The 20,546-nt window shown below is 48.8% G+C and overlaps 1 protein-coding gene across 3 annotated transcripts in view; it reads left to right on the top strand.

Moving 5' to 3' along the window:
• dysf (dysferlin, limb girdle muscular dystrophy 2B (autosomal recessive)) overlaps positions 1-20,546 on the top strand; it is a 334,329-nt gene that overhangs the window by 171,838 nt on the left and 141,945 nt on the right. For all 3 annotated transcript variants that reach the window (XM_078224513.1, XM_078224514.1, XM_078224512.1), the window contains 5 exons: positions 2,823-2,989; positions 5,186-5,300; positions 6,182-6,287; positions 8,245-8,387; positions 11,734-11,907. In XM_078224513.1, the coding sequence (XP_078080639.1) occupies positions 2,823-2,989; positions 5,186-5,300; positions 6,182-6,287; positions 8,245-8,387; positions 11,734-11,907 (705 nt within the window). The remainder of the gene's footprint in view (positions 1-2,822; positions 2,990-5,185; positions 5,301-6,181; positions 6,288-8,244; positions 8,388-11,733; positions 11,908-20,546) is intronic.

The following is a 20,546-nucleotide window of genomic DNA, read 5'->3' as shown; positions in this document are numbered from 1 at the left end:
ATTTGGCCCTTCAACTCTGATCCGCCATTCATTACGATCAAGGCTGATCATTAAATTCAATATCCTTCCCCCCCATCCCTTGATCCCTTTAGCCCCAAGAGCTATATCTAATTCCTTCTTGAAATCAGACAACATTTTGGCCTCAACTACTTGAATTCCACACTGAATTGTACTGAATTGTACTGAATTCCACACAATCAGCACCCTCTAGAATCCTACAGTGCAGACGGAGGCCATTCGGCCCATCGCGTCTGCACCAACCACAATCCCACCCAGGCATTATCCCCATAACCCCACCTATTTACCCTGTTAATCCTCTGACACTAGGGTCAATTTAGCATGGTCAATCAACCAAACTAGCACATTACCTCAGTCCTAAACGGTTTACTCCTTATCCGCAAACTATGACCCCTAGTTTTGGACTCCCCCACCATTGGGAACATTCTTTCTGAATCTACCCTGTCTAATCACATAGGGCTAGATTAGTGTAACACTGGTATATGCTGTGTTCTGGAAAGATACTGAATGGCAGTCATTGTGTTATGGAATAATATAGAGCTGGTACATGCTGTGTTCTAGAGTGACGTGAAACATAGAAAATAGAAGCAGGAGGGGGTCATTCGGCTCTTCCAGGCTGCTCTGCCATTCATTCTGATCATCAAATTCAGTATCCTGATCCTCTCTTCCCCCCATATCCCCTGATCCCTTTAGCCCCAAGAGCTATATCTAATTTCTTCTTGAAATCACACAATGTTTTAGCCTCAACTATTTTCTGTGGCAGTGAATTCCACACATTCACCACCCTCTGGGGTGAAAACAATTCTCCTCACCTCAGTTCTTTTTACCCCTTATCCTCAAACTATGACCCCTAGTTCTGGACTCCCCCACCATTGGGAACATTCTTTCTGAATCTATCCTGTCTAATCCTGTTAGAATTTTATAAGTTTCGATGAAGTCCCCTCTCACTCTTCTAAACTCCAATGAATATAATCCTAACCGACTTAATCTCTCCTCATATGACAGATCTGGCACCCCAGGAATCAGCCTGGTAAACCTTCGCTGTACTCCCTCTATGGCAAGGACATCCTTCCTCAGATAAGGACACCAAAACTGCACACAATACTCCAGGTGTGGCCTCACCAACGCCCTATACAATTGCAACAAAACATCCCTATCCTGATACTTAAATCCTCTCGCTATGAAGGCCAACACACTAGTTGCCTTCTTTACTGCCTGTTGTACCTGCGCGCTTACTTTCAGCGACTGATGTACGAGGACACTAAGTTCTTGCTGAATATCCACCTCTCTCAATTTACACCCATTCAAATAATAATCTGTCTTCCTATTATTACTACCAAAGTGGATAACCTCACATTTATCCACATTATACTGCATCTGCCATGCAGATGCCCACACACTCAGCCTGTCCAAATCACACTGAAGCATCTCTGCATCCTCCTCACAGCTCACCCTCCCACCCAACTTTGTATCATCTGCAAACTTGGAGATAATACATTCAGTTCCCTCTTCCAAATCATTAATATATAATGTGAACAGTTGGGGTCCTAGCACAGATCCCTGCGGAGCACCACTAGTCACTGACTGCCAATCAGAAAAAGACCCATTCATGCCAACTCTTTGCTTCCTATCTGCTAGCCAGCTTTCTATCCATCTCAAGACATTACCTGCAATCCCAGCACGTGAGAGACATGGACAGAGTGGATAAGGAGCAGCTGTTCCCTTTAGTTGAAGGGTCAGTGACAAGGGGACATAGGTTCAAGGTGAGGGGCAGGAGGTTTAGGGGGGATGTGAGAAAAAACATTTTTACCCAGAGGGTGGTGACGGTCTGAAATGCGCTGCCTGGGAGGGTGGTGGAGGCAGGTTGCCTCACATCCTTTAAAAAGTACCTGGATGAGCACTTGGCACAACATAACATTCAGGGCTATGGGCCAAGTGCTGGCAAGTGGGATTAGGTGGGAGGTCAGGTGTTTCTGATGTGTCAGTGCGCACCCGATGGGCTGAAGGGCCTCTTCTGCGCCGTATGATTCTATGAATCCCAGTCAGTGTGTTTTCGAATAGTATCGGGCTGTGTTCTAGAATGTGGAATTTTTTTGAGTGCCAGTGAATAGTAAATTTTACTTTCCACAATCAGTAAATGGTATCCTAAAGTGATCTGGATATAGTAAACATTTGTTTCAGTGTGATCTTGGATAGTAACTATTTGGGTTTTTTTTAATTCATTCATGGAACATGGGTGTCGCTGGCTGGCCAGCATTTATTGCCCATCCCTAGTTTCCCTCGGAGGGCAGTTGAGAGTCAACCACATTGCCGTGGCTCTGGAGTCACATGTAGGCCAGACCAGGTAAGGACGGCAGATTTCCTTCCCTGAAGGGCATTAGTGAATCAGATGGGTTTCTTCCGACAATCGACAATGGTTTGATGGTCATCAGTAGATTCTTAATTCCAGATATTTTTTGTTGAATTCAAATTCCACCATCTACCGTGGTGGGATTCGAACCCGGGTCCCCGGAACATTAGCTGAGTTTCTGGATTAATAGTCTAGCGATAATACCACTAGGCCAGCGCCTCCCCCAAGGTCTTGGCTGACCTGCTATAGTATATGTGGAGTTGGTAAGTGTTTCTGTCTGGGGTGCCTTTGGATCATGAATGTTCACATTCTGATCACCCGCCAAGTCCCTCCACATTGATATCAGTGTGGTTGTATTGTGATGCCTTTAGGGTCAGTGCCTTCGTGTCTGGGTGAGTTGGACTGTGTTATCTCGGATAGGCAGCAGGCTAATGGAGTCCTGTTTATTGTGCAGTATGAAAACCAGACCAAGTTGGCTCTCGTGGGGAACTGGGGAACGACAGGCCTCACCTACCCGAAATACTCCGACGTCACCGGGAAGATCAAGCTCCCCAAGGATTCCTTTCAACCTTCCTCAGGATGGGCCTGGGCCGGAGACTGGTTCATCTGTCCTGAGAAGACGTGAGTACATATGTATTGTTTTTATTCATTCCAAGGATGTGGGCTTTTCTGACAAGGCCAACATTCATTGCCCATTCCAGGTGCAGAGGAGGGTGGTGGTGGATTTGAGAATGTGGCATGGAACATAGGAAGTTGGGGATTAATTTACGAGGCAGGGTGACTCCACATTGTAAAACTTTAATGAAACTCTGGCCTGTAATAAGAAGGGTGGCACGGTGGCACAGTGGTTAGCACTGCTACTTCACAGCGCCAGGGACTCGGGTTCGATTCCAGGTTTCAGTGACTGTGTGGAGTTTGCACATTCTCCGCATGTCTGCGCGGGTTTCCTCCGGGTACTTTCTTTGGGCGGCAAAGAAAGTGGGCGGTACGGTAGCACAGTGGTTAGCACTGCTGCTTCACAGCTCCAGGGACCTGGGTTCGATTCCCGGCTCGAGTCGCTGTCTGTGTGGAGTTTGCACATTCTCCTCGTGTCTGCGTGGGTTTCCTCCAGGTGCTCCGATTTCCTCCCACAGTCCAAAGATGTGCGGATTAGGTTGATTGGCCATTCTAAGTTGCCCCTTAGTGTCCCGGGATGCATAGGTTAGAGGGATTAGTGGGTAAATATGTAGGGATATGGGGATAGGGCCTGGGTGGGATTGTGGTTGGTGCAGACCCGAAAGGCCGAATGGCCTCTTTCTGCACTGTAGGATTCGATGATTCTATGATTCTACTCCGGTTTCCTCCCACATTCCAAAAATGTGCAGGCTAGGTTGATTAGCCATGCTAAAATCGTTCCTTAGTGTCAGGGGGATTAGTAGGGTAGGGTTTTCAAAGTAGGGTTTTCAAAACTTGCAGAGGGGTTTGGACCAACTGGAAAAATGGGCTAAAAAATGGCAAATGGAATTTAACGCAGACAAGTGTGAGATATTGCACATTGGAAGGACAAACCAATGTCGAACGTACAGGGTAAATGGTAGGACTCTGAAGAGTGCAGTTGAACAGAGGGATCTGGGAATACAGGTACAGAATTCCCTAAAAGTGACGTCACAGGTGGATAGGGTCGTAAAGAGTGCCTTTGGTACATTGGCCTTTATAAATCGGAGTATCGAGTATAAAAGTTGGAGTGTTATGGTAAGGTTATATAAGGCATTGGTGAGGCCAAATTTGGAGTATTGTGTACAGTTTTGGTCACCTAGTTACAGTAAGGATGTAAATAAGGTTGAAAGAGTGCAGAGAAGGTTCACAAGGATGTTGCCAGGACTTGAGAAGCTGAGTTACAGAGAGAGATTGAATAGGTTGGGACTTTATTCCCTGGAGCGTAGAAGATTGAGGGGAGATTCGATAGAGTGTATAAGATTTTGATGGGTATAGATAGAGTGAATGCAAGCAGGCTTTTTCCGCTGAGGCTAGGGGAGAAAAAAACCAGAGGGCATGGGTTAAGGGTGAAAGGAGAAAAGTTTAAAGGGAATATTAGGGGGGGCTTCGTCACGCAGAGAGTGGTGGGAGTGTGGAATGAGCTGCCGGATAAAGTGGTAAATGCGGGGTCACTTTTAACATTTAAGAAAAACTTGGACGGGTTCATGGATGAGAGGGGTGTGGAGGGATATGGTCCAAGTGCAGGCCAGTGGGACTCGGCAAAAAATGGTTCGGCACAGACAAGAAGGGCCAAAAGGCCTGTTTCTGAGCTGTAATTTTCTATGGTTTCTATGTGAGGTTACAGGGATAAGGCCAGGGTGGGATTGTTGTCGATGCAGACTCGATGGGCTGAATGGCCATGTTCTGCACTGTAGGGATTCTATTCTATGAACAGAGCAAAGTTTTATCCATGACACTTGCTTCCCCCTCACCTCCGTTAAGGCATCTGAAACAGCTTTGGTGAGACCACACCTAGAGTGTTGTGGACAGTTTTGGTCTCCTTATTGAAGGAAAGAAATACTTGCAGTCGTGGTTCACCAGACCGTTCGCTGGGATTGCAGGATTGTCCCACAAGGACAGATTGAGTAGACTGGGCCTGTATTCGCCAGAATTCAGCCGAATGAGAGGTGATCTCACTGAAGCATATACAATTCTTACAACGCTCATCGGGGTAGATGCAGGAAGGATGTTGGCATGGTAACCCTCTCCTGTCAGTGTATGGGTACCAGCCTTTGTCCATGGCTAGCAGGTTGAGGTGGAGGGATGCGCTGCGCTTTAACGCATTTCTGGGCCCTTTTACAGCTTGCTCTACGATGTCGATGCCGGTCACATGACCTTCGTCGAGGAGGTCTTTGAGAATCAAGTCCGGTTGCCAGGGGGACAGTGGATTCAAATGACCGAGGCCTACACTGATATTGTAAGTACCTTTGTAGAATGGGACAGCACCAGAGGAGGCCATTCAGCCCAGTGTGTCTATGCTGGCACTTTGAGAGAGCTGTCCATAGTCTCACTCCCCCTTCCCCATAACACTATTTACTTTTTAGTCAGGTATTTATTAAATTCTCTTTGACAAGTTACCATTACATTTACTTCCACTTGCTTTCAGACAGTGCTTTCTGGATCCCAACAATCCATTGTGTGGAAAACAAAATCTCCTCATCTCCCCTCTAATTCTTTTGTCTATGATCCAAAATCCCCTGGTCACTGAGCCCCATGCTGGTGGAAATAGTTTTTCCATCCTTACTTTACCACAATCCAACGTTTTGAACATCCGTGTTTGATAGCACTGCTGCCTCACAGCGCCAGAGACCCGGGTTCGATTCCCGGCTCGGGTCACCATCAGTGCTGAGTCTGCACATTCTCCCCGTGTCTGCGTGGGTTTCCTCTGGGTGCTCCGGTTTCCTCCCACAGTCCGAAAAACGTGCTGGTTAGGTGCATTGGCCGTGCTAAATTCTCCCTCAGTGTACCCGAACAGGCGCCGGAGTGTGGTGACTAGGGGATTTTCACGGTAACTTCATTGCAGTGTTAATGTAAGCCTACTTGTGACACTGAATAAATAAAGTTTAAAATCTTGATGCTGCCCAAATCACCTGCTATTCGACCCCTCCTGCTTTTTAAGATGTAACCTGCTCCCTAACCAGGGGTCTTTTGAAACAGAGAGTGTTGGGTCATGCAGTGCTAACACGCCTCAGTTTGCAGTTGTAGCTTCGGATGGAGGCACCTCGAGTCAGTCGAGTTTCTTGAGACAGAGATGTCAGTGCAAATGATGAATAATGTGATAAATGCTTTCTGTTGCAGAGTGGAGAGAAGGTGATACCGAAGGATGACATTGAGTGTCCAGGGGGCTGGAAATGGGAAGATGTGGAATGGTCCACTGACCTCAATCGGGCTGTCGATGAACAGGGTAGGTGTTGGCCATTGAGGAGAAGCAAAGTAACCTTGAGTGTCTCTGTTTACCTCTCTCCTCTGCACCCCTCATTCCTTAACAGAACCAGCTTGCTCCTTCACCGTGTTGAAATGCAGACTCATTGCTCCCCCCATCTCCAACTTATTCTCCCGACACAACCTGCAAACCTTCCCTTGGCCTTTCCCAAACACGGAATCACCTGCCAGCTACTCCTGGCAAGCAGATTTTTTAAAAAAAATCATTTACAGGAGGTGAATGCTGGGCCAGTATTTATCACCCATTCCTAATTGCCCTTGAGAAGTTGGCAGTGAGCTGTCTTCTTGAATCGTTGCAGTCCATGTGGTGCAGGTACACCCACAGTGCTGTTAGGGAGGGAGTTCCAGGATTTTCACCCAGTGACAGTGAAGGAACGGTGATATGGGTGGCAGGGTAGCACAGTGGCTAGCACTGCTGCCTCACAGTGATAGGGACCCGGGTTCAATTCCAGCCTTGGATGACTGTGTGGAGTTTGCACGTTCTCCCAGTGTCTGCGTGGGTTTCCTCCGGGTGCTCAGGTTTCCTCCCACAGTCCAAAGATATGCGGGTTAGGTTGATTTGGCCATGCTAAATTGACTCTAGTGTCAAGGGGACAAGCAGGGTAAATGCATGGGGTTGCAGGAAAAGGACCTGGGTGGGATTGTGGTCAGTACAGACTCGATGAGCTGAATTACCTCCTTCTGTACTGTAGCAATTCTATTTAAAAAAATTTAAAAATTTCCAAGTCAGGATGGTGAGTGACTTAGAGGGGAACCTCCTGGTGGGGATGTTCCCAGGTATCTGCTGCCCTTGTCCTTCTACTTGGAAGCGGTCATGGATTTGGAAGTTGCTGTTGAAGGAACCTTGGTGAGTTCCTGCAGTGCATTTTATAGATGATACACACGGCTGCCACTGTGCGTCAGTGATGGCGAGACTGAATGTTAAAGGTGTTTAAATATCTGGGCAACAGGCTCGAGAGGCTGAATAGCCTCCTCCTGCTCCATGTAACAGGCTTGAGGGGCTGAATGGCCTCCTCATGTTCCTATGTAACTGATTGAAAAGGGCTGAGGGGGGTTTGTGATGGGGGGGGACTGGGGTAGAGCAGGTTTGGGATTGTGGTAGAGGGGGACTGGGATAGAGGGAGATTGGGGTAGAGCAGATTGGGGTACAGCGGGTTTGGGATTGGGGCAGAGCGGGTTTGGGATTGGGGCAGAGCGGGTTTGGGATTGGGGCAGAGCGGGTTTGGGATTGGGGCAGAGCGGGTTTGGGATTGGGGCAGAGCGGGTTTGGGATTGGGGCAGAGCGGGTTTGGGATTGGGGTAGAAGGGGTTTGGGATTGGGGTAGAGCGGGTTTGGGATTGGGGCAGAACGGGTTTGGGATTGGGGCAGAGCGGGTTTGGGATTGGGGTAGAGGGGGTTTGGGATTGGGGTAGAGCAGATTTGGGATTGGGGCAGGACGGGTTTGGGATTGGGGTAGAGTGGGTTTGGGATTGGGGTAGAGGGGGTTTGGAATTGGGGTAGAGGGGGTTTGGGATTGAGGTAGAGCGGGTTTGGGATTGGGGTAGAGGGGGTTTGGGATTGGGATAGAGTGGGTTTGGGATTGGGGTAGAGCGGGATTGGGATTGGGGTAGAGGGGGATTGGGGTTGGGATAGTGGGTGTTTGGGTTTGGGATAGAAGGGGATTGGGATTTGGATAGCGGGTGTTTGGGTTTGGGATAAAGGGGGTTTAGGATTGGGGTAGAGGGGGTTTGGGATTGGGATGGAGGGGGTTTGGGATTGGGATAGAGGGGGTTTGGGATTGGGGTAGGGGGGGTTTGGGATTGGGGTAGAGGGGGTTTGGGATTGGGATGGGGGGGTTTGGGATTGGGGTAAAGTGGGATTAGGGGAGAAGGAGATTGTTTCCACTCTGATTTCCTCCTGCCATTTCCCTTTTCTCCAGGATGGGAGTACGGATTCACCATCCCACCGGACCGGAAACCCAAGTCCTGGTCACCAGCCGAGAAGATGTACCACACAAACCGCCGGCGACGGTGGGTGCGTATGCGCCGGAGAGACCTTCAACAGCTGGAAACGCTTCGCAAGGTGAGAGTGGCGGTGGGGCAGGGGCAGGTGTACACATGTAAGGGTGGGAATTAGTGAACATGGAGGGTGAGCTGGGGAGGTCTGCATTCTGAGTCCAGCCTGGTGTCTCCACATCGACAGGGAGCTGCCTTCCAAACCATTAGTCAGGACAAGACCACAAATGATTCCTTTCCCTCACTGGGTAACCCAGACTGACATTCTAGTGCAATACTGAAGGAGTGCTGCAATGTCAGAGTGCTATTTGGCCCATCATGCCTCCATGCCGTGGCTTAGTTCCCCTGCCTTTTCCCCATACCCCTGCACACACTGTTTCTATTCAAATAGTCATCTAATGTCCTCTTGAATGCCTCAATTGAACCTGCCTTCACCACACTTCCAGCCAGACCATTCCAGACCCCAACCACTCGCTGTGTAAAAAAGCTTTCAGCACATTTGCTTCTTTTACAAATCACTTCAAATCTGTGCTCTCTCGTTCTTGATCCTTTTACGAGCAGGAACAGTTACTCCTTATCTACTCTGTCCAGCCCCCTCATGATTTTGAACATCTCTGTCAAATCTCCTCTCCACCTTCTTCTCTCCAAGGAGAACAGTCCCAACCTCTTCAATCTATCTTCATAACTGAAATTTCTCATCCCTGGAACCATTCTTGTAATCCTCTTCTGCACTCTCTCCAATGCGTTCACATCCTTCCGATAGTGTGTTGTCCAGAACTGTACAGAATACTCCAGATGAGGTCTAACTAGTGTCTTGCATCAGTTCAGCATAACCTCCTTGCTCTTGTACTCTATGTCCCTATTAATAGAGCCTGGAATGCTTTCTGCTTTATTAACTGCTCTCTCCACCTGTCCTGCCACCTTCAGTGATCAATGCACATACACACCCAGGTCCCTCTGCTCCTGCAACCCTCAAGAATTTTACCCTTAATTTAATATTGTCTGTCCATGCTTCAAGCTTTTAGGTGTCCAGATCACCAACAACCTGTCCTGGTCCCCCCATGCCAACACTATAGTTAAGAAAGCCCACCAACGCCTCTCCTTTCTCAGAAGACAAAGGAAATTTGGCATGTCAGCTACGACTCTCACCAACTTTTATAGATGCACCAGAGAAAGCATTCTTTCTGGTTGTATCACAGCTTGGTATGGCTCCTGCTCTGCCCAAGACCACAAGGAACTACAAATGGTCGTGAATGTAGCCCAATCCATCACGTAAACCAGCCTCCCATCCATTGACTCTGTCTACACTTCCGGCTGCCTCAGCAAAGCAACCAGCATAATTAAGGATCCCACGCACCCCGGACATTCTCTCTTCCACCTGCTTCCATCGGGAAAAAGATACAAAAGTCTGAGGTTACGTACCAATCGACTCAAGAACAGCTTCTTACCTGCTGCTGTCAGACTTTTGGATGGACTGACCTTGCATTAAGTTGATCTTTCTCTACACCCTAGCTATGACTGTAACACTGCATTCTGCATTCTCTCATTTCCTTCTCTATGAACGGTATGTTTTGTCTGTATAGCGCACAAGAAACAATACTTTTCACTGTATGTTAATACATGTGACAATAATAAATCAAATCCTACAAAAATGCACCATCTCACATTTCTCCACATTGAACCTATCTTCCCACCCCACCAACTTGTCCATGTCCTTTTGAAGTTCTACACTGTCCTCTTCACAGTTTACAATACGTCTGAGTTTTGTATCATCCACAAACTTTGAAACAATCCCTGGTACACCAAGATCTAGATCATTAATAGATTTTATTTATTTGCCACAAGTAGGATTACATTAACACTGCAATGAAGTTACTGTGTAAATCCCCGATTCGCCACACTCCGGCGCCTGTTCGGGTACACTGAGGGACAATTTAACATGGTCAATGCACCCTAACCAGCACGTCTTTCAGACTGTGGGAGGAAACCGGAGCACCCGGAGGAAACCCACGCAGACACGGGGAGAACGTGCAGACTCCGCACAGACAGTGACCCAAGCTGGGAATCAAACCCAGGTCCCTGGCGCTGTGAGGCAGCAGTGCTAACCCACTGTGCCACCGTGCCGCCCATATATCGGGGCCGCTCACGCCGGCTGGTTTCTCCGGTCACGCCGGCAGTGCACCCCTGCCCACGGCTTTCCCGCCGACACGGGGTGACATCAGTGGGAATGACCATTGACAGCGAAGGGACCAGAAAATCCCGCTGCTAGCAAACGATGCACCACCTCCTGCTGGCGGGAAACACGCGGCTGGGAGGCTGGAGAACCCCGCCCACATTTTGCTGTTTGTGGGAGCTTGCTGTGTACAACTGTTTCACAGCATTTTCTACATTCGAATAAGTTTTCCATTGGTTGTGAAGCATTTAAGTGCACCCTGACCAACCAATGCAATGTCTTCTGTCTTTTAATCTGAATGCTTTATTTCCGGCATGTTCCATGGTATTGAACACCTGAAGAAGGGGCTCAGAGCCTCGAAAGCTTGTGTGGCTTTTGCTACCAAATAAACCTGTTGGACTTTAACCTGGTGTTGTTAAACTTCTTACATTGAATACAGCACAGAGTCACTAGGGGTCACTGTTGCTCTTTGAATCCAAGCAGTGTGAAATCAAACCAGGAGTTAAGCGGAATAAATTTCCCAGGTTAAATTCAAAGAAAACCTGTGGTGGTGTGTTACAAGATAGCTTCTAAAAATAGTACCATAAAAAATAAAGGGGTGTTAAGTTGCTGTCGGTAAAATTGATGAGACAATGATCTCAAAGGACGCAATTGTATATTAAATAATCACAGGTTGAGTTCATTTAGAGTCGAGTTGTATCATTAAGTTTTAAAGGATGTTATCAAACTGGGTGGCACAGTGGTTAGCACTGCTGCCTCACAGCGCCAGGGACATGGGTTAGATTCCCAGCTTGGGTCACTCTCTGTGCGGAGTTTGCACATTCTCCCCGTGTCTGCGTGGGTTTCCTCCGGGTGCTCCGGTTTCCTCCCACACTCCAAAGATGTGCAGCTGACATGCATTGGCCGTGCTAAATTGGCCCTCAGTGTTCAGGTTAGGTGGATTAGGCATGGTTACCGGGGATAGTTTAAAGTTTATCTATTAGTGTCACAAGTAGGCTGACATTCACACTGCAATGAAGTTACTGTGAAAATCCCCTAGTCGCCACACTCCGGCACCTGTTCGGGTACACTGAGGGAGAATTTAGCGTGGCCAATGCACCCTAACCAGCACGTCTTTTAGACTTTGGATTTTCACAGTGACTTCATAGCTCTGTCAGAGAGCCCCACGCAGACCTGATGGGCCGAATGGCCTGCTCCTGGGCTATATCAGTCAGTAATGTGAAATGTTCCCTTCTGGTAGAGCAAGGCTGATGACCTGGGGACTGAAGGTTGGGAGTACGCCTCTCTCTTTGGCTGGAAGTTTCACCTGAAACAGCGTAAGACGGATGCATTTCGCCGGAGGAGATGGAGGCGTCGCATGGAGCCTCTGCAGAAGGCTGGGCCGTCTGCGGTCTTCGCTCTGGAAGGTGCACTGGTGAGTGACAGATTCACCCTTACCTTCCTCTGATCTCTACTTTCCCACGCCTCTCTCAGCTCCATCCTCCATATCATGGGGTGCGATTTTCCTGAAATAATAAAGAAGTGCCCAACGTGTGGGAATATGGGAGTAATACCAGCCCGTCTTTTGGATGAGCTTAGTTGATTGAAGTGCCGGCACTCTGTGCAGCAAGAGTCCATCAGGGAATTTACGCCGGTAGCGGGAGGGGGGGGAATGGGGCCTAATCCAAGAGGCCACCATCAGCGTGCTGAGGGAACCACTGTGCATGTGCCAGTCTACCACTATACTGGGGGATCGCTTTAGATGCATCTCCTCCTAGCCCCCCGACATCGCTGGCCTCCTGTTCGCCAACCTCCCCACCCCGATCACCAGACTCAACCCCACCTCTCTTCCCTCCCCTCCTTCCTCCCCCCGACCCTAGCCTAGTTCCACTCTCTCTGACCCCAACCCCTCAGGCCCTTGGCACTGCCTGGTGACTGCTGGGCATTGCCAGTGTGTCAGGCTGGCACTGCCAGGGTGCCAAGTGGACAGTGCCAGGGTGCCCAGTGGACAGTGCCACGGTATCATACTGGCACTGCCAGGGTACCAGGCTGATGGAGGTTACAGTGATAGGCACTCACTAATCTACACCCTCTGCAACTGAAGCAACACGTTGAGTTCAAATTCTCATCCTTTTTTAAAAATCCTTCCTTGACCTCATTCCTCCGTATCGCTGTAATCTCCACCATCCCACGACCGGCGAGATCTCCACATTCTCCAATTCTGGTCCCTTGCGCATCTCCAATTGTGACCGTGCCTCTTTGGCAGCCATTCCTTCACCTTCCCAAGTTCTAAACTCTGGAATTCCCTCCCTAACCAGGGAATTCCGGGGGAGGCGATGGCCTAGTGGTATTATCGCTAGACTATTAATCCAGAAACTCAGGTTATGTTCTGGGGATCCGGATTCGAATCCCGCCAAGCAGGTGGTGGAACTTGAATTCAACAAAAAATATCTGGAATTCAGAATTTAATGATGACCCTGAAACCATTGTCGGAAAAACCCCTCTGGTTCACTAATGTCCTTTCGGGAAGGAAATCTGTCGTCCTTACCTGGTCTGGCCTACATGTGACTCCAGACCCACAGCAATGGGGTTGACTCAACTGCCCTCTGAAATGGCCTGGCAAGCCACTCAGTTCAAGAACAGCTAGGGATGGGGCAATAAATGCTGGCCCAGTCAGTGACGCCACGTCCCACGAATGAATAAGAAAATAGCCGTCTCTGACTCTCTACCCCTCCTTCCTCCTTTAGGTCGCTCCTTAACACCTGCCTCCTTGACCAAGCTTTTGTCACCTGACCTAATATCTCCCCATGTGGCTCTGTGTCAAATTTGATTTGATGACACTCTTGTCTTGAGGTATTTTGCCATGTTAAAGGCGCTACATGAATGCAAGTTGTTGTGATGACTCCATAACCCATGGTCCACGTTTCTTGTTTCTCTACATTCTGGGGGGAGAGGCTTCACTGGGCCCACTGGCTGCTGGCGAGAATCACAATGGTCCAGAGAATGGGGCATTCAGCACAAAAACGGGTTTGGCGCCCATCGCGATTCTCCCAACCCACCCACTGGCCCCAGTCAGGGTCCCACCTATACAAAGGGATCTGGGTGTACAGGTGCACAGGTCACTGAAAGTGGCAATGCAGGTGGAGAAGGTAGTCAAGAAGGCATACGGCATGCTTGCCTTCATCGGCCGGGGTATTGAGTTTAAAAATTGGCAAGTCATGTTGCAGCTTTATAGAACCTTAGTTAGGCCGCACTTGGAATATAGTGTTCAATTCTGGTGCCACACTACCAGAAGATGTGTAGGCTTTGGAGAGGGTTCAGAAAAGATTTACCAGGATGTTGCCTGGTATGGAGGGCATTAGCTATGAGGAGAGGTTAGAGAAACTTGGTTTGTTCTCACTGGAACGACGGAGGTTGAGGGGTGACCTGATAGAAGTCTACAAGATTATGAGGGGCATGGACAGAATGGAGAGTCAGAAGCTTTTTCCCAGGGTGGAAGAGTCAATTACTCGGGCGCACAGGTTTAAGGTGCGAGGGGCAAGGTTTAAAGGAGATGTACAAGGCAGATTTTTTAGACTGAGAGTAGTGGGTGCCTGGAACTTGTTGTCGGGGGAAGTAGTGGAAGCAGATACGATAGCGACTTTTAAGGGGCGTCTTGACAAATACATGAATAGGATGGGAATAGAGGGATATGGTCCCCGGAAGGGTAGGGGGTTTAGTTCAGTCGGGCAGCATGGTTGGTGCAGGCTTGGAGGGCCGAAGGGCCTGTTCCTGTGCTGTAAATGTCTTTGTTCTTTGTTCTTTGTACACGCAAACCCGCCGATTGTTGTACATTTGCCCCTCTGCCACTGCCAGGCTCCAGAGGAAGGGCCCTTCAAGGGTCCTGGGGGAGTGGATGGGCTCAGATGGGAGGTATCATGGTGGAACTACCCGTTCTAGCCTGGGCAGACCTGGCATGGTGATTTCATTATGGTGACTTCAGGCAGCCCTGTGACCAATATCTCCATTCCTGTCTGTCAGCTGTGAAAATTCTAAAAAGAACAATCTTAATCTCTGTGTCACCCCTACTGCTCCCAGCATCACCTGGCAGGTTTTTAAATCACTGCAGCACTCCATTCTGAAGCAGTGATTTTCCTTTCTCTCAGGTAGAAGCTGCAGGTGTGAGCAGTTCCTCTGACAGAGAGGAGATGTCAGTTTCACCCTCACTGTTGCATTGAAAATCTCTGATGTCTATCAATTTCTAAGTGCAGTGCTTTGAAAGAGGCTTCTGTTAACAGATTAATGGATTTCTACTCTGCCTCCAGTCAGCTGTATTTATAGAACATAGAAAAACTACAGCACAAACAGGCCCTTCGGCCCACAAGTTGTGCCGGTCATGTCCCTACCTACCTCGGCCTATATATAGGCTTACCTATAACCCTCAATCCTATTAAGTCCCATGTACTCATCCAGAAGTCTCTTAAAAGACCCTATCGAGTTTGCCTCCACCACCATTGACGGCAGCCGATTCCACTCGCCCACCACCCTCGGAGTGAAAAACTTACCCCTGACATCTCCTCTGTACCTACTCCCCAGCACCTTAAACCTGTGTCCTCTCGTAGCAGCCATTTCAGCCCTGGGAAAAAGCCTCCGAGAATCCACCTGATCTATACCTCTCAACATCTTGTACACCTCTATCAGGTCACCTCTCATCCTTCATCTCTCCAAGGAGAAAAGACCGAGCTCCCTCAACCTATCCTCATAAGGCATGCCACCCAATCCAGGCAACATCCTTGTAAATCTTCTCTGCACCCTTTCAATAATTTCTACATCCTTCCTGTAATGAGGTGACCAGAACTGAGCACAGTACTCCAAGTGGGGTCTGACGAGGGTTTTATATAGCTGCATCATTATCCCCGGCTCCTTATATTTCCCTTCACACTCGAATGCATCTCGAGTACCTCCATTGTTCCTGACCACAATGTTTACAAATATCCTAAACCTGATTGGCATCTGTGGTTTCTTCAAAAGGAATCAGTTGACTGCAAAAGTGGAGTAATCATTTATTATGGCTGACGAATGGCAGGTCGAGTTTAAATTAGACAAATGCGAGGTGATGCATTTTGGTAGATTGAACCAGGGCAGGACTTACTCAGTTAATGGTAGGGCATTGGGGAGAGTTACAGAACAAAGAGATCTAGGGGTACAGGTACATAGCTCCTTGAAAGTGGAGTCACAGGTGGACAGGGTGGTGAAGAAGGCATTCGGCATGTTTGGTTTCATCAGTCAGAGCATTGAATACAGGAGTTGGGATGTGTTGTTGAAGTTGTACAAGACATTGGTAAGGCCACACTTGGAATACTGCGTGCAATTCTGGTCACCCTATTATAGAAAGGATATTATTAAACTAAAAAGAGTGCAGAAGAGATTTACTAGGATGCTACCGAGACTTGATGGATTGAGTTATAAGGAGAGGCTGGATAGACTGGGACTTTTTTCTCTGGAGCGTAGAGGCTGAGGGGTGATCTTATAGAGGCCTATAAAATAATGAGGGGCATAGATCAGCGAGATAGTCAATATCTTTTCCCAAAGGTAGGGGAATCTAAAACTAGAGGGCACAGGTTTAAGGTGAGAGGAGAGATGCAAAAGTGTCCAGAAGGGCAATTTTGTCACACAGAGGGTGGTGAGTGTCTGGAACAAGCTGCCAGAGGTAGTAGTAGAGGCGGGTATAATTTTGTCTTTTAAAAAGCGTTTAGAGTTACATGGGTATGATGGGTATCGAGGGATATGGGCCAAATGCGGGCAATTGGGATTAGTTTAGGGGTTTAAAAAAAAAATGGCATGGACAAGTTGGGCCGAAGGGCCTATTTCCATGCTGTAAACCTCTATGACTCTATGGCTCTAAAATTAACTCTCTCCCCATAGCCCTGTATCAATCCCAAACTAACCCCACTGTCCTACTCTCTCCCTAAAGCCCTGTATCAATGACAAAATAATCCCATTCCCCTACTCCTCATGGTCCTGTATCAATCCCAAACTAATCCCATGCCCCACTCTCTCCTCATAGCCCTGTATCAATCCCAAACTAATCCCACAGCCCCACTCCTTCCCGTCTCCCTGCATCAATCCCAAACTAATCCCACTGCCCAACTCTCTCCCCATAGCCCCCTATCAATCCCAAACTAATCCTACTGCCCCACTCACTCCCCATATCCCTGCATCAATCCCAAACTAATCCCATGCCCCATCTCTCCCCATAGGTCTGTGTCGATCCCAAATTTATCATACTATCCCACTCTCTCCCCATAGTCTTGTATCAATCCCAAGTTAATCCCACTGCCCCACTCCCCATAGCCCTATATAAATCCCAAACTAATCCCATTGCCCCACTCTCTCCCCAAAGACCTGTAGCAATCCCAAACTAATCCCACTGTCCCACTCTCTCCCCCAAACTCTGTGTCAATCACAATCTAATCCCAGTGCTCCATTCCCCAGAGTCCTGTATCAATCCCAAAATAATCCCACTGCCCCACTCTCTCCCCAGAGTCCTGTACCAATCCCAAACTAACCTCACTGCCCCACTCTCTCCCCAGAGTCCTGTACCAATCCCAAACTAACCTCACTGCCCCACTCTCTCCCCACAGCCCTGTATCAATCGCAAATTAATCCCACTGCCGCACTCTCTCCCCATAGCCCTGTATCAATCCCAAACTAATCCCACTGCCCCACTCTCTCCCCATAGCCCTGTATCAATCCAAAACTAATCCCACTGCCCCACTCTCTCCCCATAGCCCAGTATCAACCCCAAACTAATCCTACTGCCCCACTCTCACTCCATAGCCCTGTATCAACCCCAAACTAATCCCACTGCCCCACTCTCTCCCCATAGCCCTGTATCAATCCAAAACTAATCCCACTGCCCCACTCTCTCCCCATAGCCCTGTATCAATCCCCAAACTAATCCCACTGCCCCACTCTCTCCCCATTGCCCTGTATCAATCCCCAAACTAATCCCACTGCCCCACTCTCTCCCCATTGCCCTGTATCAATCCCCAAACTAATCCCACTGCCCCACTCTCTCCCCATTGCCCTGTATCAATCCCCAAACTAATCCCACTGCCGCACTCTCTCCCCATAGCCCTGTATCAATCCCAAACTAATCCCACTGCCCCACTCTCTCCCCATTGCCCTGTATCAATCCCCAAACTAATCCCACTGCCCCACTCTCTCCCCATAGCCCTGTATCAATTCCAAACTAACCCCACTGCCCCACTCTCTCCCCATAGCCCTGTATCAATCCCCAAACTAATCCCACTGCCCCACTCTCTCCCCATTGCCCTGTATCAATCCCCAAACTAATCCCACTGCCCCACTCTCTCCCCATTGCCCTGTATCAATCCCCAAACTAATCCCACTGCCCCACTCTCTCCCCATTGCCCTGTATCAATCCCCAAACTAATCCCACTGCCCCACTCTCTCCCCATAGCCCTGAAATTCATTTAAAATGATGCAATCGTCTTTGCTTCAAGCGCTCCCCCGTGGCAGCAATAATAATTCTCTAATCCCATTCTCTGAATCTCAGCCACCCCAGTGAGATCCCTCCACCCTCTGCCCCACCGTTCTACCAGAGGTTCAGGTCCTGTGTTCAACAGAAACATTCTAAATGGTTTTAATTTAGTTTACAACACTATAATATTTTTCTTGAAGTGGTGCCAGCTGCTATGAGTAGCGGGGTTTATTCTGACTACATAGAACATGTTATAAGGTGATTTGGAAGTGGCAGCTCGCAGGCAGAGCCTCGAAGAACGAAATAAGGGGCTGATGTGTTGGCCAGGACTGCACGGCAGTTTCTTCCTGTCTCCACACATCCTGAGTTGTGGAAAGTTCAATTTTCCGACTTAAAAAGTCTCCTTCTCTCTCTCTCTCTCTCTCTCCCTCTCTCTCTCTCTCTCTTTCCGTCTCTCTCAGCATTGTCCACTGGCCTGATCTGCATATCTCGTGTGTGTGGCCCATCTTAAAGAGACGTCACCAGGGAATCTGAGATCTGGCCGCATTTCTGGGAAGGATAAAGTACGGCGAGGTTTACTGGGCTGGGTTTTAATGTCTCCTCCTGCCCTGAGGCTCATGTTAGGGTGAGGTTTGGGTGGCAGAGGGCCTCACTAATCCCGAAACCGTAAAATCCTGCCGGAGGTCGACGGACCTTTCCGTGGCCCGCCCCTCGCCCGCTCCGATTCCCGTGGCGGGTGGGGAAGTAAAGTTCCAGTCAGAGTCTTGTTGAGAGGGGGGAACCATTTCTCAGTATCAAGGGGGTCTGCGGAGGTTGGGGGGGGGGGGGGGCGGGGTGGGGGTGGGGGAATAACACAGAGGTTGGGGTGGGGGTTAATGGGAGGTGAGAGGGGTTGGTTTCTGTGGCCGGCTCAACTCAGCATCCTGATTTTGGTAGCAGCTGGAGATGGGAGTCTGCGGCCAGCTCTCGGGGTGAGGGAGGGCGAGGGGGGCATTGCTCTCTGTGGCTGCATCACCAATCAAGCTGGGATACTGAGTGCCAGCGTTTACTGGTGTTTGCTTTAGAGCCATCGGGCGGCCACCAGTAAAGGGGCCTCCGCTGTATACATTGGCTTGAGCAGAGGGCCAGGCCTGCCAGTGGAAAGCTATGAACTGGTGTACTGTGTGAGCGAGCTGTGATGGTTAATGTGGAGAGAACCCTCTGCAGGGCAGAAATTTAGTGCCCTGGGGACGCAAGCACAATAAACAATATACTGGCACAGTGTGGGCAATAGAAGCTGAGTAAAACCTCCACCACTGAGGGCCTTGGAACGGCATCAAGAACTATTTCGCACGTACTGATGAACATTCTCATACACACACATCATACGTCAGATACACAGAGAGAGAGTACATCTGAATGCACACAGTACACACACACATATATACACAAACACACACACACACACACATGCACACATGCACGCATACACACACACACACGCGCACACATACACACACGCACACATACGCACACACATACACACATACATACATGTACGCGCGCATACACACCCACACGCATGCACACACATACACACACAAACACACACCCATATACACATGGGGACACATGCACCCACATACACCCACACACACATGCATACACACAAACACAGTCCCCCACACATGCACACACATTCACAAACACACATTTAGCTGTATAATTCTCAAATTAGCAACCTTAATCATAAACACATGCAGTCCTCAGTCGAGTTGCAGGCAAACACTCATCTAAACGGAGATGCACATATGCACACACATGCACACGCACACACACACACACATGCACACACACACGCGCATGAACAAACACACACGTATGTACAAACACACATGTACACACATGCACGTATACATGCACATGTGCACACACACTACACATGTACATGCACAAATGCTCACACACGCGCACATGTATACACACGTGCACACACACACATGCACACACCCACGCATGAAGATGCACACACCCATACACATGCATGGTCACGCATGGGCCGAAGGGCCTGTTTCCATGCTGTAATCCTCTATGACTCTACATTTCCCATGTTCCACATCCTTTCGCTGGGCAATGTCTCACCCTTCTTACTCCTTCATAGGGGGATTTGGGTGTCACTGGCTGGGCCAGCTTTGTTCCTTGCCCCTAATTGCCCTCGAAGGAGTGCAGAGGGCAGTTAACAGTCAACCACATTGCTGTGGCTCTGGAGTCACATGTAGGCCAGACCAGGTAAGGACGGCAGATTTCCTTCCCTAAAGGACATTAGTGAACCAGATGATAGTTTTATGGCTACCATCTCCAAGACTCGCTTTATATTCCTGATTTGATTCATTAGATATAAATTCCACCAGCTGCCACGGTGAGATTTGAATCCGTGACCCCAGAACATTAGGCTGGGCCTCTGGATTACTAGTTTAGTGCCATCATCACTTTTCCATCATGATGAAGGAGGCATTCGGCATGGTTGGTTTCATCAGTCAGAACATTGAATACAGGAGTTGGGATGTCTTGTTAAAGTTGTACAAAACATTGGTAAGGCCACACTTGGA

Source organism: Mustelus asterias, chromosome 1 (assembly GCF_964213995.1).
Source record: "Mustelus asterias chromosome 1, sMusAst1.hap1.1, whole genome shotgun sequence".
Classification (NCBI taxonomy): Eukaryota; Metazoa; Chordata; class Chondrichthyes; order Carcharhiniformes; family Triakidae; genus Mustelus; species Mustelus asterias.
This window is presented reverse-complemented; position numbering and strand designations above follow the sequence as displayed.